This window comes from Solanum pennellii, chromosome 9 (assembly GCF_001406875.1).
Source record: "Solanum pennellii chromosome 9, SPENNV200".
In the NCBI taxonomy this organism is placed as follows: domain Eukaryota; kingdom Viridiplantae; phylum Streptophyta; class Magnoliopsida; order Solanales; family Solanaceae; genus Solanum; species Solanum pennellii.
The window spans coordinates 25291728-25307755 of record NC_028645.1 but is presented as its reverse complement, the minus strand read 5'-3'; the positions used below and the strand labels follow the sequence as shown (position 1 = coordinate 25307755).

The window sequence follows — 16028 nt, the reverse complement described above, 5'->3', positions numbered from 1 at the left end:
TATATATATATATATATATATATATATATATTTTATGAGAACGTTTTGCTATTACACGAGATATCATTTAAATAATATATTGGGTTTTCATAAATAAATTAAATTTGACTGGTTTCTAGTTCAATAGCTTTATTTAATCGAAATATTTAATTTCTTATTAGCAATAAAAATATACACTTATATATATGTCATAATATACAAAGATGTTTTGGTCATATCCTGACTCATGATCCATACTCCTTAATCCTAAATTTTATGTGATGAAGAATCCGATCTCTAGACCCACACTCATATCGGGTATCCGCACCTAAGACTGAGCAACATAGGTTTGTAAATGGTATATATCCCTTACCCAGAGCTGAACATAGATTTTTTTCTCCTTCACTGACTCGAGCCCCGTACCTCATTGTTAGATGAGGAGGGCCTTAACACTAAGCTATCAATTGTCATTTATAATGTCAACTTCAATGGCATACGGTTAACTAAATCTCCAATGTCATTAAATTATTTCAAAAACTGAAGCTGATAGATTTAAAAGCGTATCCTTTCGTTTTTCTAGTTGTCTATCCAAAATTATAGTATGTCCATGTGTTGTTTAATTTACTTTTTTATCAGGAAAAGATAAATCTTATTAATAAACTCAGTATCACGCTAGTACTCAGACAAGTAAAAAATATTGTTGAGAATGTTAGGTTTTTTTTCTATAGCTAGTTGATCATACACATGGTTTGTGCATTCGTAGATCGGATATTAAAATCTTCTTTACATCGGGGTAAGAATCATTCCAAATAGCAAAGGACTTGCATCCAAGTGTGTGGCCTAGTGGTCAATGAAGTGGTTGAGAACCCTGAGGCCTTAGATTCAAAACTCATCTGGACACAAAAAACACTAGATGATTCTTCCCATTTGTCCTAGCCTCGATGGACAGAGTTACTTGGTACCGTGGGAGGTAGCAGATATTCCTTACAATTAGTCGAGGTGTGAAAGCTGGCCCGGACACCACAATCATAAAAAAATAGCAGAGGACTTCTCTGGCTCAAAGAAATGGTACTATTCGATCAAAGGGGGAGGAATTTAATGAGTAGAATGGTAGTTAGCAAGAAAGTAATACCTATCGCTCGGTGGTAGAGTTGCTCTGGTCAACATTGTTTTAGATGCTTTAAGCACTTATGTTATGTCCTTGTTTCCTCCACCTCAAAATGTAACGGAGAAAATGGATGCGCTCAGAAGGAATTTCATTTGACAAGGCAACAAAGAGAATCAAATTACCCACTTAGCAAAATGAAAATCCTCAATTACTAGCAAGGAGAGAGGTTGTTTGGGCATTAAAAATCTGAAGACTCAAACATCAGTCTATTGCTTAAGTGGTTATAAAGATATACAGATAGAAATTGAGGGTTATAAAAGCAACAGAAAATACAAAGAGAGACACAAGTATCTCGTATCTCGTAAAACAACAGAAAATACAAAAAGAGACAAATATCTCGTATCTCTTAAAACAACCTTCTCTACATATAAAAGATATATTACCATATATCTACTTAGTTATTAGATCTCATATTATATAATAGATAACTTATAACTGTTAAAGAATGACAAAAAGTCTTACATCGGTGGTTAATGAGATGGGTGGACTCCTTATAAGGCTTGGACAATCTTCCTCCCTTTGAGCTAGCATTTAAGGTTGAGTTAGGCCTAAGACCTAATTTCACATGGAATGAGAGCAGGGTCCGTCTGACCCGATATTGGGACCCCCAAAATCAAAATTGCCCGCACACCAAATGCTAAGCACTGCGCATGAGGTGGGGTGTAAAAGAATGACAAAAGTCTCACATTGGTGGTTAATGAGATGGGTGGACTCCTTATAAGGCTTGGGCAAACCTCCTCCCTTTGAGCTAGCTTTTGGGGTGTGAGTTAGACCTAAGACCTAATTTAACAATAACTACTTTATAACTATTTCGGATATGGATAGATAACTTCTAGTAACCATAAGCAACTGCCAAATAACTCCTAATAACGGTAAGAAACTGCTCATTGCTCAATGGGTGAAACCTCCGGGAATTTGAGAAGATGCAAATCATTATCTTCTCCTATCTTTCTTCACGTCCTTCTTGAATAAGTATGGAAGATACGTGCCTTCTCAGCACACCCCTCCTCAAGGCGAAAATCTGGAAACTTTGCAACTCTCAGAGATTTTTGGCCATACGGCTGAAGACGTAAAATAGAAGCATCACCAACATCAGAAGAGTGGTTCATGTGCTTATAATTTGCCTTCATAAGGTTCAACATAGCGTCTCTAGTCAACATTTGTTCTTCAAGGTTTGATTGGAAAGATGTTGTAGTGTTTCCGCAGGAACGCCTTGCAATATATAAGTTCCCTCATTCAATGGGAAAATTAGGAACATCTCGTTCTAGTTGCCTTGTATTGGGTTCAGAGATGCTAGCCATTGTATACCCAAGGCATACCATGTATGTGCCACCAAACGAAAAATGAAAGAAAATGTGCTTTATGACTAAGTTAGAAACCTCTACTGACACGTCATGACAAACTTAAATTCATTTGGTAATTTCACCATTGCCAATCTGCACATCAAAAGTAGAGACATACTGGACTGCCAACCCAAATTTCGTGACAATTTCTTCTGCTACAAAATTATGCTTCGAACCACTATCTACCGACATCAACACTTTATGCCTGCAAAGAGTGCCTTGAAGTTCCAAAGTTGAAGCAGATTCTTGGCCCAAAATTGCATGAAAAGAGATCTCCCCCAAATTAGTAGAGGGTATGTGAGGGTATGTCTTCCTACTGATTACCATCAACACTTTACACATTGTTTTCATTTTGCATTAACTCCAATTATGCAAAAGTCTTAGGTTTGCAGCGATGACCAGCGGGTAAAGTTGTATCCACAACAATAGTATAGGCTTTTTTCTCGCCGAATTTGTTGTTCAGAATTTAGTATGCGAGTGTTAAAAAGAGATGACTGTTGAAAATTGCATGTAACTGGTTGGCCGAATGATTGAAATTAAAGGATTCTTGAGCTGTTGGAGAGGAAGTCCCAATTGGTGAAGGTCGTGATGCCTGGACTGATTTAGTCCTTGTTTTCCTTCATATTCAAAGACCAAATTCATCGCCTGATACACGGATCAAGGCTTGTGAATCCTAACATCCACATGAAGGTCTTCTCAGAGTCTGCTAAGGAAAACACCAAGCAAACAATGTCATGCTTGCAGACACTATTCCACGTATATGAGAACCAAGGGCAAGTGAAGTATTATCCCATCGCAAATGTCATCCTCGCCGACATGTACTGTGCTCTGGGAAGGTGCAAGAACGGGCATCGTAATTTTCAGGGTTGTAAGTTGTAACCTCCTTCAATTGTGGATAATGAGTCACCTCTTGAAGGTACACGGGATCCAAAAGCTCCATACACTCGATAAACACAATGCTCTTAAGCACTTCAATGGGATGTTGTTCTAGGGAGACCTCAATAGGAGAACCAGAGAAGGATTGTTAGTACCATGTATTTTATGCATGGAAATTAATCAATAGCTATTATGTTTTTCAGATTTCACTGTAATAGGTCATCAATAACTATTAATTATGTTTTTCTGTTTTCTCGGTAATAGGATCTGTAACAGTGCTTTGCAGCTTTCCCTATAGCAGTTGTTTTCTTTGTAGTAGTTATTAGCAGTACGAAGGATATTCCTCCACTTTCTCATTTCAGTATTGGTAGGCATAGTGGTAGAAAGCTATTTCCTTGTTATTAGGTGGGTGGTTAATCACCAATGTTGTATTTAAGTTATTTGAATTCAATGGAAAGATAAGCAGAAAAATTATTCATGTCTTTGAGTACTTCAGACTCAAGAGATTGCAGGTTTTCTCTTAACAAACTAGCACCACATGTCATAGGAAGAAAACATTTGATTTCACATTACATAGCCCCATAACCCGATCAATATAAGGGGATCATAACAACTTGGTATCAGAGCTGAAAGTTTTTTTTTTAAAACAAGGGAAACCTGCAGCCGCTACCCTCTTTGGGTGCGCACATGGTAAAACCTTGCTCCTATGCAATAGCTCGCAAACCACATAGGAGAAGTAACCCGCACTAGGCAAGCCTGGTGCGACGAGCTCGACCTTGAAGGCAAACCCCTTGCTTTCGCTGGCAAGGGGTTTCGAACTTAAGACCTCCAACATTCAGAGCTGAAAGTTATAAGAGATCAAATCCAACAACAATTAGCACAATTATTGACTTTGTACCAAGAAGAACGTGCAACCAATTTAGAAAGGTAGGAAGCCATAAATGCTCGCTTGGATGCACTAACGAAGGATTAAGCAAATTCAAAGGCAGATGTTGAAGCTATTGAAAATGGCAGTCACAATCGAGGTTGGAAAGCTAAACAACAACTGCAGACTTAGGAACAGAACCAGGTGGGAATTCCATGATTCCTAAATATACAAAGTTGAATTTTCCATGATTTCATGTCCACGAAGACCCCTTGGGATGGCTGAATAGGTGTGAACATTTCTTTCGACACCAACATACACTAGAAAATGAAAAAATTGGACTCGCTTCTTTTCATTTGGGAGGAATTGCACAACTCTGATTTCTTCAACTAGAGAAAGATATGCATCAATGCACTTAGGATGAGTTCAAACGTCAACGCAACCTTCGTTTTGGACCACCAATTAGAAGTCAAAAGTTTGGAGAATTGACTATGTTATGCCAAATTGGATCTTTGGCACACTACCAAGAAAAAGTTTGAACAATTGGTTTCACGAGTGGGTACTCTTACATAAGCGCAAAAAATTGAACTTTACATTAGTAGTCCTGCTTTAATCCTCCAAATTTGGCTACGGCTATGAGTGTTCCCCACTTTATGAACTCAAAGAACAACCCCTAGGTTCGCAATTCTTAGATGCATGTAAATCAAAGACAACAGATTTCTCACTGCACAACCCACTAGATTTGTGAAGAAATTGACAAGACCTAAAATGGATGAAAGACAACTTAAGGGACTTTGTTTCAATTGCTACGAACTATTCACTCCAGCCATCAGTGCAAGAAGTTATTCTTGATTGAATTCATTAACGATGAAGAAGAATTACTTTCCACACTTAGCACTTGAGGACAAGCGCGATTTGAAGGAGGGGAGTAATGTTAGTACCCTGTTAGTCTACCAACAGTTTTATGCATGAAAATTAAATCAATAGTTGTTAATCATATTTTTCTGTTTTCTCTGTAATAGGTCATCAATAGTTATTAATTATGTTTTTTTGTTTTCTCTGTAATAAGTTCTATAGCAGGGCTTTCCCTGTAGCAGTTGTTTTGTGTTTAGTAGTTATTAGCAGTAAGGAAGTCATTCCTCCACTTTCTCATTTCAATAGTAGTACTGTAGTAGGAAGTTATTTCCTTATTATTAGGGGGGTGGTTAATCACCAATGTTGTATTTAAGTTATTTGAATTCAATGGAAAGATAAGCAGAAAAATTATTCAAGTCTTTGAGTACTTCAAACTCAAGAGATTGCAGGTTCTCTCTTAACGAACCAGCACAATAGGTCATAGGAAAAAAACATTTGATTTCATACTACATAGCCCATAACCTGATCCATATCAGGGGACCATAACAAGGATGGGCTCAAATCTTCTCGAGTTAAGGGAGGACGATATCCAGTGGATGTTCGACCGATTCATCTCAAAAGAGGTTGTAGTACGAGGTGAGAAACAGAATAGAAAAAATGCTAAAGAAAACATGACAAAGCATACTAAAAAGGAACTGTAAGATATTGATAAGTTCGACTAATATATTGATTCAGCTACCACCTGTAAAAGACAATATATCTCATGGAAACAGTCAATCAATTCAGTAAGATATTGGTAACTTTGACATGCAAAACAAGCTAAAATCAGAGAAACTTCATGGGAAAAATTAGAAGCCAAAGCTCATAGATCAAGCAAAAAGAAGTGTCATAACCAAGCTAAAGAAAACAAAAAAATAAGATGAATCCATTAACTCAAGTAAAAGAGTAAAAACTTGCCTTTGAAGAAATTTTCTAATAAAAAACATTTCTTTGCAATGATAAGCCCTGCTTTCTGAGGTTCCTTCTGGAAAAGCAATTGTAGAAGTTGTCCAATTAAGGGTTGTTTTAGAGGCTTAGACCTCAATAAAGTCATGAATAACTCGCGTTGATTGCGTGGTGTTATAGACCTCATCTCAGCGACTGCATTACAAAGCCAAAGCCGACACTCAGATCGCCCTTCCACCAACATCAGTGACCAGATGACTGATTCTAGCTCGTTCAGAAGAGCTTTTCCCATCTCAACTGATTCGTCAGTTGCATTTTCCTTCCAAGATGGTTGAGATAGAAATAACTGAAGCATTATATCTGAAAAATCACATTGGTGTAGGAGCAGGTTAGTCCAAAATTATGTTTTCAATGAATACAAAATGGTAGTAAATGAAAGAGTTCAGTTTTAAGGAGAGAACTACGGACAAATCTTATAGAACAAGTATTTCCCCGTACTTTAATCTAAACACACATCTCACAGGGCTGTAAAGCACCACTCAATAGTATAATACAGGTATACAGGAAATCGCACAAGACAAGATGTGTCATTCATTTTGAAGCAGTCCTATATAGGTAATAGTACAAACGAGAGGATTAATACAAGTATATAACTAGATAAACAAGTAGTTTTCATGGATTCCACTTGTTTGGCCTCATACTTAACCCTTTTATTCTCTACTTTCAGAACTAAAAGAGCAGAACCTGAGAGGGTGTTTGGGTGAACTTGGTGGTCAAATAAGATCCCTAAAAAGATTGTACATGAGATCACGATTTTCAACTCTTTGATTCCACAAAGAGTCATGTGAAATATAAACTAACCATCAACACCACCAACTCAGAAAATCCCATGGTAAGACGACATTTTCTCCTGATGGCAAACAATAAAGTTCATATTTTTTATCCTAACATACAAATATATGCAAGTTAACTTTCGCTAAGATTGATCAATACCAAAACAACATCACTTTCGCTAAGATATCAATACCAAAATAATATAACTAAGCCTACATTTATACCACGAATTTGTAGATCTTTTGATACAACTTTCTTCCATGTTATCTACCTCTACCCGTCCTCTTTTAATGCCTTCAGTGTCATAGATTCACACTAGTGAACCAGTTCATCTGTAGGTTCAACACAAAACATGTCCAAACCTTCTCAAGCGAACTTCTTGCATTTTATCTTCAATATATCCCGGTGAATTTGCTCATTTTTAATCCTTAAGGACATATCAGTGATTATGTCAAAAAAAGAAGTATTGATTAGCAATTTTTAACCAAACACATCAACTGTTCATTATCAATTACAAGACTTATATCCAAATGTTCATATGAAATCAGTTTCAGCACTAAAAGTTGGTTTGACAACACTAAATGGTTAGCAGCTACTTCCAATCGGGCAACATTCCTTCTTACTGCTGCCCGTATTTAGGGTTATTGATTCAGAAGAAAAGATGTCAAGAAAATGCTCAGTTAAAAAATGTCTCCAAGTAATCGACATTTGAGGTACAAAGCTTAGCAAGCGTAAAAATACCAAATATTAGCTCTATATGTATGTGGGAGCAGTTGATATGGAAAACAAAAACAATAGATTGAAGAGGTAAAGAGAAAAAAAAATCCTAAATGTTTTACCTGAAACGGTATCGGAGACGGAGGCCAACGTTTGGGGAAAAAATATTAGTGTATGGTTCGTTTTTCTAAAGGCATACATAATAATAATAACCGACCCGAATAGGATGTGGGCTTGACGAGGGCCCAGACCAAATAAAATCAGCTAAACATGTATATATTTATAGCTTTTTGACGCGGAACAGAAAAAAAGGGCTGGCTAACAGGAAGAAGGGCTTCCTATTTCTCTCTGCAATTTCTGGTAACTTATTCGTATCCACTTGATTCTTTTTCTTTCTTTTTTTTTTATAAAAGTCTATTTTGATTTCTTTTTTCTTTTTAATGTTTTCGCGATCAATTGGTTGTTGGGTTTCTGAAATCAATAAGAGATTGGAATGTCTTATACCGTATTCAGTAGTTTGTTTCATATGCACAGTTGACTGAATGTCGGTTGACTCCCAAACTCTATTTTCTTTACCTTGTACAATCTTCTTCCCCTTTCCCTCACATCCCAACAATCAGCCCTCAGTTTGTGTGCTGTGCTAAAGCATAACAAGCTTGCAGGGGCTGTTATATGAGTCTATTCTTTTAGCCGTTTTCAACCACATTTTTTTTTTCTTTTTGACCCTATTAATGGGTAGTTCAGGTGATATTATGATGTTTCTTTTCTCGTGATTATGCTTATGGGACACGCTGATGCACTAAGCTTCTTGTTCTCGGCTGGTGTGTGGTGTGCAACATACATATTAGTTGCAGTTCTTGGCGTCTTTCAGATTTTCAATTTTCTTAGAACCTGTGTCTTCAGTTGATCTCTTGGCCACGTGTACAAGGAACAGAAAAAGGGAGTGGTCATGGGCTATGCACAGTTGGTTATTGGCCCTGCCGGCAGTGGAAAGGTGATACCTGAATTATATTGCTTCATGTTACTGTAACGGACTTACCCTTGCTTTATACTTGGATATCCTGGTATGGTTAGTTTCAGCTAGACTATTTTTTTTACAGTCCACTTACTGCTCTAGTTTGTATCAACATTGTGAGACCACACGGCGCACTATCCATATTGTGAACCTAGATCCTGCTGCAGAGAATTTTGACTATCCAGTGGCTATGGGTGAGTAGTGATGAAGTTTTGAGTTATTTGAGTGAAGATAAGTGCTATGTATATCTGTCTTAATTCTAGAATTAACTTACTGATATTTGCTGCAGACATCAGAGAGCTCATCTCGCTGGATGATGTTATGGAAGAACTTGGTTTGGGACCAAATGGTGGCCTTATGTATTGCATGGAGTATCCTTCCTAAAAAATTTGTCGTTTTTTGAGTCCCAGTTCTATTGAATGGAAAACTTTAACATTCTATTTTTGTTCCTGATTAAATTTGTAAGCCCTTGATGGTGATCTCAGACATCTTGAAGAAAATTTGGACGAGTGGCTAACAGAAGAGTTGGAAAACTACTTGGATGATGACTACCTAGTCTTTGACTGCCCAGGTACTTGTACTTTTCCCCTCTCATATATGTTGTTTTTATTAGCTGGTAGTACAATCATCGTATAGGTATGTAATATTTTTCCTTTACAAATTTAATGCTAACTCTCATGCGTATACTACAGAATTTTGTTAGTAGTAGGCTAAGATACTAACCTAGAATATTACTAACATGACTTCATGTAAGTAAATACTCTGGGAACGTAGGATGGTGGACCATCTTGGAGAATTTGACTAGCAGTTGTGTTTTTCCTTAAAAATTGTATTTACATATGCTTGCCATTTAGATAGTTCATGGATTAAACACAAAGGTTATCTGTTTCTTGTTAAATGACTTTGGAAGTTGTACTACTGCACACATTCGTATCAAAGCATCTGAATTGATTTTCAGATACTTGTCTAATTCTTATTGCCATGTTCATGACCATGACATCCCTCCTTTTTTCTCGTGAGTACATATCAGTGAATGAATATTGTATGCTCAGATATATACTCCTGATGATTAATCAAGGATAGAGTTCATGTTGACTTATCTTAGTAGCTGTTTGCACATCCTGTTGCTGGATAGTAGACAGTTGTTTTAGTAAAAGAAAAATTAGTGAGATGAGAGAGACTTTGAGATTATGTTATCTGTTCTATCGTACTCCCAATATTGAGATAATGGGTTATGCAACTTACGAGATTAAGAAGCTTCTACTCTATCAGAAAATGATGGAGCAATCTTAGATATGACATGAGAACTTAAGATCTCGTTATTTGTAAATGCATTACTTAAGGCTCGCGTCAAACTGAGAACCTCCTACCTTTTCCACTCAACGGGCTCCATCTTTCTATCCCAAGGAAATAGTTATGGTGTTTTCTCTCCTTCTCTTGTCAAGTCACTAAAGATTAAATATGATCAAGCAATTCATATTACTTCATTGCACTCATGTAATTCCTACTTAACTCAAGAAAAGTTCTTTCTAGTTTCCTAACTGTATTTCTACATTTATAATTTTGTTCTTTGGACATTTGTCTCCTGATTATGAATACCCAGAATCTGAACTTCTACACTGACCAGTAGTATTGTCTCTTAACAAACATATTTGTAGAAAGATATGCACAGATGCACTCACAGACACATAGACACACATATATAAAGATGACTTACTTCTCATCATTATATAGGCCAGATTGAGCTTTTCTCACATGTTCCTGTGCTGAAGAACTTCGTGGAACACCTAAGGCGTACAAATTTTAATGTTTGTGTGGTATATTTACTTGATTCTCAGGTGCGTGGTCTTTACAAGTTGAATCCCTTCCTCTTTGTTCCCTCCCCTTCTGTTGTCCATGGCTGTTCATGTTCTTTTGGTATCTCAGTTTATTACAGATGTGACCAAATTCATTAGTGGTTGTATGGCTTCACTCTCTGCTATGGTTCAACTTGAACTACCCCATGTTAACATACTCTCAAAAATGGATCTTGTGACAAACAAAAAGGAAGTTGAGAAGTTAGTCCTACTATAACCATCTTCATTATGTATTTGACCCTTCCTTGTTTTTAGAGTTTATTAAAATATATGTTTCCTTTAGTTACTTGAATCCAGAGCCGCATTTGTTACTGGCAGAATTGAATCAGCGAATGGCTCCACAATTTCAAAAGCTTAACAAATCATTGATTGAAGTGGTAAGCTCTGATAGTTATGATGTTTCCAAGAATTTGTGCATTAGTTATTGAATTGACTATCATGTCTTGTATACCTCATTATTCTCTTTTACGTTGGTACTTAATGACAACTTAAAGAGATTCTTTCTCCTAAGTTAGATACGAGATTGTACAGGCTCGTAGGATATGCCTTGTCTGCCACTGGTTTCGCTGTACTTGACTCATGGCTTATTCGAATGAAAAGATATAAGAAGAAAGTGATTCGTAATAGCTGTTATTTTCTTGTGTACAGGTGGACCAGTACAGCATGGTGAGCTTTATCCCTCTTGACCTGAGAAAAGAGAGCAGGTAATATACTCGGGTGGTAAATTTGAGTAGGCATTTGTCCATAGAAATCTAAAAAAATACTTTGTTTAGAATTTTGAAGTTGCAGTTGTGTTTGATTATACTATACTTTTTTCAAAAATAATATGAGGAATAATGTTAATGTTAGTTTACTTTTCCTAAATAAACATGACATATGATTTGTACCCAATTTCTAAACACTAGCAAAATCACCCAACTTGACTAATAATATCTCAAACAACTCTCTAACTGCATTACTCTTTGTTTAAATGATTCTGGTCCAGCTTTCTAGTTGGTGATTGTAATGACATTGTAAAATCTAGCACCAGAATTTTATTCCTAAAATTGCTCTACACCACTAGGTGCATACCACTACGATTATAACAGCTTTTCTTGTACACAATTTCATAGATTTTTTAAAGAAAAAAAAAAAGCTAATTAACAAAACCACTGGCAGAAATAGAACTGGATTATGCATTTACCATATATGAACAAAGTGGAGATATTCTTGAAAAAAGTGAATAATTTTCATGGTCAAATGGGTCCTAAGTATATTCTACATGGGAAGCAGAGGTTTGTTTCGCCCATAGATTGAATTTTAAAGCTTGATTTACTTTTGGAAAATATGAATTTATAGATGTTTTTAGTGTCTCAATTCTGTCAATGTGTACCTGGGCTCATTTTTTCATTCCCTGCTTCCCTATTTGGGTTCTCATAGTAGTGTTGTCAAATAACAATGTGAAGTTGACAGTCATGTGATATATGTGCTTCTGGTTTCCAGATATTAGCCTTTTCTTGTTGAAATTACTTGCTTGGTGAACTTACGAGTACAAAGAACTTTCTGACATTTTAGGGATACATACATTAGATGTTTGAACCACCAGTAGAAAACTCATTTGTGTGAATATGTATGTACTATGTACATAGCCTATAGAAAGGCACCTTTTTTTTGCTATGTAGTCTTAATGACCAAGACCAATGTTCTCTACCATCTTGCAGCATACAGTACATCTTATCCCAGATTGACAACTGCATCCAGTATGGAGAGGACGCTGATGTAAAGGTTAAAGATTTTGACCAAGAGGAGGACGATTAGAAGTTATATTTCTTGACTCATTCACCGTTGCTTTGGCAGGTGGTGAAAATGTATTAACGAGTGTCTTTTATGAGATTTACCTTTTTTGAGCTTCTGCTCATTAATTTTCTTTGCGTTATAACATGTTGAGGTAAAAAGACGGCTGTTCGCTGGAATTTTCCCAGTTTCAAATCACAGCTTGTTGGACATTACCTTTAAGTGAAATTTCTCTTCTTTCTTTCGGATGATTTTTTATTCTCTTAGGGTTTGTTTGGTTGTTTGTTAAGAGTCATCTCATTTTTTTATCTTGCATAAAATAATATAATAGGTTCTCTCACTGCTTTGTATATGTATTTGTTATTTCTAAACTAACCAAACACTGTCCTTGGCGTGTTGTTATTCATATATAAGCTAATTATGCTGCCAAACATGATCGTAGATATTATCCAGGATTTAGTGCATGGATAAATAAGCTCCTAACCAGCAATCAAACATGCTTTTAACTCTTTGATGTTTGTTATTAGTTCTAGTAGCCACGAAACTAGGAAAATGAGTGGTGTGTCAATAGGAAAGGAAGGTACAACTTTAAACACTGGCGTGCCCCTAGGGGTGTGGTTGGTACTTGAGAAAATGCTTTTATATTATTATTTTTTTGGTTAGTTGGATAAAACTTTTTCAAGAAAAATGAGTTGCTTCAAACTAAGGGAAAGACTTTTGGGATTTGAATTTATTCCTAGTCAGAGACCATTGTGTTTTCTTAGGTTGAAGAGTGTAATGCGACACTAATTCGATAAGTTTTTTGTTATAAATATGCATAAGTAATTAAAAGGGAAAAAAACAAAAATGAGGATAAATCTAGTACAATTACATTGCCTTTACATATAATTATTGCAGCGCACTTGCCTAGAACATATACACAGAAAGATGCTCTGTCCTTGTTTAAACTATTGACTTATGGGAAGATAGCAAAACCTTGAATCAATAAGTCAAGAATAACCCTGTAATATATCATAACATGCGATAAAATGTCATCGAGATGTTTAAGGAAGGAGGTTTTTGTTTCCTTAGTTGGTGGAGTTGGAAAAAGAAAACGATTTGTGAAAATAAATAAAAGTTTTTCTATTTTTTCTAGCGAAGTTATATTAAATTCACAAAAATAGAACTCCTCAACTTGAGTAATACTCCCTCGTCCCTTTTTATTTGTCCACTTTTCCTTTATCCCTAATTACTTGTCTATTTTGACAAATCAAGAAAAGATAATTTTTTTTATCTATTATACCCTTAATTAAATGACTCACTTTAAAAAATGTAGAACTTTTCATCCACTTCATAATTAATATGGGTAAAATGGTAAATTCAGTATGTCATTAATTATTTTCTTAATAGCTGTGTCAATTCAAAAGTAGACAAGTAAAAAAGAGACGGATGTAGCAATATATAATAGATTGGAAGTAGTTGAGATTGTGTATTACGGATGGATAGTAGCCGTAATAATAGTCAAATTTTTTTGTAATTTTTGTTATTTATTGTGTTTTTTATTATCACACTATTTTGATATTTGATAGTATTTTCCCCCCTTCCTTTTTTGTAGTATTTGCATTGTGTTTCTTATTAATGCATATGTTTTCTTTTTTGATTCTTCCTCTAGTTGGGTTTGATATACTTGAGGTAAGGGTCTTTTGATCTATCTCCACGAGGTAAGGTTTGTTACACTTCATCATCTCCAAACCGCACTTAGCAGTATTTCACTTGGTATGTAATTGTTGTTGATCTTATTTATTTGTGTTTTGTTTTTAGTATAACATTATAAATTTATTTATTTTTAATGTGACATCACTTACAGAAAATTGTATATACACCACTATATTTAAGGATGACAAATGATGTGGGATGATTGCGGAGTTAACTCCCATAAATTCGTAGAGACTCCACACCATTGAAAAATCTCTTCTTCACCTAATGTTGTTCGTTTCTTATGAACAAAAAGAAATTATTGCTTCTTCTCCACGTTCAAAACAATCAATTTATAAAAGCAGATTTGATTCCCCCAAAATTTGAAGGAGTATAAGATCAATTATTAGATACTAAAATATTCAAATAACAAATAGATGATTTCAAGCAGTACGAACAATCATATTGGCTAAATATAATGCAATTAACATGACTCTAATACCATTGTAAGATTATCGGAACAGGAACAAAAATGTGTACTTGTTAACAACAACAGAATGATAATAAAGTCTTTGTGAAAAATTGTTCGACGTCCAACTTTGAGTCTCAAGGAATCAAAGGTATGTTTTCACAAACTGAATGTCACTTTTGTTTTGTTAATAACAGTGAAGAATATAGAAATTTCTTCTTTGTTCCTCCCTTTGTTTTTTGTTTTGTGTTCTTAACTCTTATCTTCTGAAAAGTGCTCAATTCCTATTTTTAAATTGATACTTATCTCTTTTTCAGAAAAAAAATAAATAAGTTGAGTCATATCGGGTCGGACCGATCTACATGGGCGACCCTCAATCCAAAACTTACATCTCTCACTTCGCACATAGTGGACAACACCCAAATCAATATGATATCAATTAAGTACACAATTCATACGACAAATATTTTGTGCGGCCTATGAGTACCAAGACTTACCATCAATAAATTTGCAAGACCTGCATAGGAATTTAATCGCATATGGAAAAAATTCACTATTAATTTAAGGACATTATTACTCACAATACACCAAATATCGTTCACTACTTCAGTAGTTACTTATTTGTTCTCTCTTCCTCTTAAAGAGGTCAACTCGAGTTGATGTTTAACTTGATACACACAATTACACTCAATGTCAATATGATTTGTGCAATAATCGATTTGTGTACATAAGTTTGTTATCATTTAATTGTCTTTCCATTGTACTTAAATCTATTTGTTCCTATTCAACTGCTTTTCTAGACATGCACTGCATTGTCGAATTATTCATGGCTATTAGTAACATGCTATGATAGCAACATCGGTTGAAACTTCAAGAAATAGCAAAAGATCAAAGGATATTTCATTAAAAGGTCATTTTAAATTTTCCAGGTCTCACACAAAGAAGCAGGGAATCATTTTTTCTCACTGATCTCTTTGACACACGTGGTATGAAATACGTGCTACGATGTTTTCACCTTCTATTAGCATGTGTCTCATTCTTTCGATTATCAAACATCGTACATACCTTGGTCGAAACACCTCTAGATGTTTAACTGTAGTTTCTCTCTTCAGTTATCCTTAAGCTCATTTTCTTAGACAAACACTTGTATGACTCATCGAATAAGTCATAATATGATGTTGAAACTCATCCCTTCACGTTCCTCGACATAAGAGTCAATTGCTCGTTTGAGAGATTCAATCTCACGACTTATTTAACACACTTTATTTCTTACAAAAAATTACATGTATACCACATTCGAACATAAATTCAATAGAATTATATTCAAGAGAATATTATAACAATCAAGTTATTTACAATACTGAAATATCATTAAATCCTACACAAACCTAGAGCTCTAACATATTTTTTAAACAAGTATCTAGAGATTGCTTTTGTAAAAGGATCGGCTATCGTTTCACGTGTAGGAATGTATTGCAAAGTTATTTCTTCACTTGCCACTACGTCTCTCACAAAGTTATACTTGATGTCAATATGTTTGGTGTTGTTGTGATAATTAGGATCCTTCATGTATGTGATAGCCTCTTGACTATCATAATATTAAATCATAGGACCCTTAGAATTCTTTGCAATACTTAAATACTGAAAGAATCTCTTTAA

The 16028-nt window shown here is 35.3% G+C and overlaps 2 protein-coding genes across 7 annotated transcripts in view; one reads left to right on the top strand and one right to left on the bottom strand.

Moving 5' to 3' along the window:
• The window catches only part of LOC107031478, a 12046-nt gene extending 3943 nt beyond the window's left edge, over positions 1 to 8103 (bottom strand). For 2 of the 5 annotated variants that reach the window (XR_001458213.2, XR_001458214.2), the window contains exons 1-2: positions 7705 to 8102; positions 6044 to 6391 (exon numbers count right to left, since the gene is read on the bottom strand). Coding sequence is in view for 1 of the 5 variants with exons in the window: in XM_015232874.2 (XP_015088360.1) it covers positions 6044 to 6391; positions 7705 to 7783 (427 nt within the window). In the remaining 4 variants the exon portion in view is untranslated. Of the gene's footprint in view, positions 1 to 6043; positions 6392 to 7089; positions 7670 to 7704 lie in introns of those variants that run through there. The other 3 variants (XR_003580366.1, XR_001458216.2, XM_015232874.2) reach the window with 3 other exon arrangements.
• On the top strand, positions 7826 to 12477 carry LOC107031479 (GPN-loop GTPase 3). 2 transcript variants are annotated; one of them, XM_015232875.2, is made up of 10 exons: positions 7826 to 7942; positions 8327 to 8576; positions 8683 to 8791; positions 8887 to 8968; positions 9083 to 9168; positions 10332 to 10435; positions 10524 to 10654; positions 10737 to 10830; positions 11102 to 11157; positions 12154 to 12477. In XM_015232875.2, exons 2-10 carry the CDS (start codon positions 8532 to 8534, stop codon positions 12248 to 12250), a joined length of 804 nt encoding a protein of 267 aa, XP_015088361.1. In that variant the 5' UTR covers positions 7826 to 7942; positions 8327 to 8531; the 3' UTR covers positions 12251 to 12477. The 2 variants fall into 2 exon arrangements, with proteins under 2 accessions (XP_015088361.1, XP_015088363.1); XM_015232877.2 differs by having other exon boundaries at positions 7875 to 7942; positions 8486 to 8576.
• The last annotated feature ends 3551 nt before the right edge of the window (positions 12478 to 16028 follow it).

Bases quoted from the DNA above. Each gene is read 5' to 3' on its own strand.
- LOC107031479 (XM_015232875.2), top strand. From the start codon at position 8,532: ATGGGCTATGCACAGTTGGTTATTGGCCCTGCCGGCAGTGGAAAG. The intron at 9,169-10,331 runs GTACTTGTACTT...ATCATTATATAG, and splicing joins CCTAGTCTTTGACTGCCCAG to GCCAGATTGAGCTTTTCTCA. The intron at 10,831-11,101 runs GTAAGCTCTGAT...TCTTGTGTACAG, and splicing joins ACAAATCATTGATTGAAGTG to GTGGACCAGTACAGCATGGT.